Source organism: Rutidosis leptorrhynchoides, chromosome 1, assembly GCF_046630445.1.
Source record: "Rutidosis leptorrhynchoides isolate AG116_Rl617_1_P2 chromosome 1, CSIRO_AGI_Rlap_v1, whole genome shotgun sequence".
NCBI lineage: Eukaryota > Viridiplantae > Streptophyta > Magnoliopsida > Asterales > Asteraceae > Rutidosis > Rutidosis leptorrhynchoides.
The window spans coordinates 181,128,129-181,130,414 of NC_092333.1; the positions used below are offsets into that span (position 1 = coordinate 181,128,129).

Genomic DNA, 2,286 nt, shown 5'->3' on the forward strand with positions numbered 1-2,286 from the left:
TGCTAGTCTTTTTTCGTGTACTGTTTTATTCTTAATAATAAAATATGCTTGCCTTTCAAAAAAAATTTATAACCGTTTCTATTATTTTAGCATAACATGTCAAAATATTGTTGTATTGAGGTTTATACTTAGATTTCTCCTAAATAGTGGAATGCAGTATAAAGTACCAACAATTAAAAAAAAAATGTAAAAATTAAACTTCGTTTAAATAATCTAAACAATTAGTTGATAATCAACTTTTGCCAGTCACTACGTTGCTTCGCTGTCCAACTCTGGGCGCTTCCAATAATTTAAAGTTCCAACTATTGCCAAATAAATTCTTAAAAACAGAGCCACTTAAGTAAATTAAACTCATCTTAATTATTTTATTAATAATTAAAATTTATAAAAATAATAATTCCTCCTTTTCTTCTCAAAATTCGAAACTTACATCACCTATAGAAAATCAAAAACAAAAGCAACCAAGTGTTTAATTAGCAAAACTTGAAAATATAAAATTCTCCCTCAGATGGTGTATAATCCTCCGCAATTTTAACCTAATTTAAACAAAATTTAATTTAATAATAGTAATAATCAAAAGTGTTAATTAATAAAATTAATTAATCCTGAAAACCAGTTTTCTCCCAAATTGCGTTTCTAACCCTACTCAGATCTCTCCCTTTCAAAGTTCTTCCAATTCCTTCATGTACGGAAAACGATGCAACTCCCGTTCTCGCCATTTGTCTCGCCAAAAACTCGTGCGGCGGAATCCGGTCACCGGCGCCGCCGACAATCTGCTCGAAATCACCGTCTTCATCGTAATCGTTCTCGCTTTCTCTTCTCCGATAATCTTCCTTCAATATCTTTGACCAGTCAGGAACGTTGACCGGCAAAGATGACGCTGTTCCGCCGATCTCCGACCGTTTTGACGCCGGAGACGATGACTTTTTTGAGATCCGTGAGGTCGGTACAGGTTTTCGGAGCTCCGGCGAGGCGGAAACGTTCCAGATGTCTGATTCGTCGAGCTCGAAAATGGAGTCGGTTACGACTGGACCGTCGCGATCGCCGGAAAGAAACTGGTAGTTCGATCTCGCGTAGTAGGTTTTGGGTGCCGCCATTAAAATCAGAGCTCTATGTTTCTGTGTGTGTTGATGAAACAATTAGTATAATTATTATACTGTGTGTTTATTTGTGATGAGTTTAGCTTGCTTTTATAAATGCTTCCAATGGATAAGGTTCATTCTCTTTCTTTTTATTTGGTTTTTATTTATTTATTTATTACTATTTCTTTATAGGTTGATCCGTACCCCACTTCAAATTTGCCATACACCACCAAATTAATTATTTAGACATTTTTACCCTTTCTTTTACACTATCAAATTTGTCATACACCACCAAATGAAGGGTATAAATGTCCATATAATTTATTTGGTGGTGTATGACAAATTTTTAAAATTACAAACTCACACAACTATTTTATTTTATTTTTTACTAAAATAGGTATTGGATATCATTTTTAATTTTGAAGGAATTTATTAATTTCTTTATTTTTAAAATTACAAACTCACACAACTATTTTATTTTATTTTTTACTAAAATAGTGAATACTGTAAACAAAGATTTATTCGATAAAAAAAATGAACGAATTAAACACAGGTAAAACAGAATAACGGAAGGCTCAATAGAACGAAAGTTAAACCGTTAATTACGACTATACCTACCGTAAAAAACGAAACAATACAACCAACCAAACAAACAACTGATCGTAACTATGTCATGAATCATTTATCAGAGACTTGAATGCACAACTTAATAATCGATAAATTACCTTGCTAGGCCAATGGACCTTTAATACTTTTAGTTTATTACTCCATCTTATAATGAAATTTTCAAATGACCACTTTAAGGGTTGTTAGGTCGTTAGAAATATTAAATTACAATTTCGTTCCTGCCATAAAGTTTCACCAATGTCACATTTTCCACATCGCGTTAGGGGGTAAAGGGGAGGATCGTTTTACCATTCATACTCCGTATGGGATTGGTGCGGGTTTTCTCGTGGGCACGCAGTTAGAGGGGTGGATATAACCGTGTAAGAGATGTACGTGTGGGTGGTTAACTCTCCTTGAATGATCCTAACAACTATAAAAAAGAATAAGTTACTGTAAGTAAATATTTGGCCTCCTACATTTTCTACTCACGTGATGTATTATAATGACTCATAATATTAAAATATATCTTGAGAGGGAAAAAAATACTTATTGTTGAATTAAAGGTAGAGGTCATTTATTTTCTAATTGGAACTTATGG

At 33.2% G+C, this 2,286-nt stretch overlaps 1 protein-coding gene across 1 annotated transcript; it reads right to left on the minus strand.

Moving 5' to 3' along the window:
* Positions 1-341: 341 nt before the first annotated feature.
* Positions 342-1,152, minus strand: LOC139867362 (protein S40-4-like). The gene has a single exon (XM_071855732.1). The coding sequence runs from the start codon at positions 1,095-1,097 to the stop codon at positions 600-602; it is 498 nt and encodes a 165-aa protein (XP_071711833.1). The 5' UTR covers positions 1,098-1,152; the 3' UTR covers positions 342-599.
* Positions 1,153-2,286: the final 1,134 nt, after the last annotated feature.

Coding starts and splice junctions, on each gene's coding strand:
- LOC139867362 (XM_071855732.1), bottom strand. CDS start 1,097: ATGGCGGCACCCAAAACCTACTACGCGAGATCGAACTACCAGTTTCTT.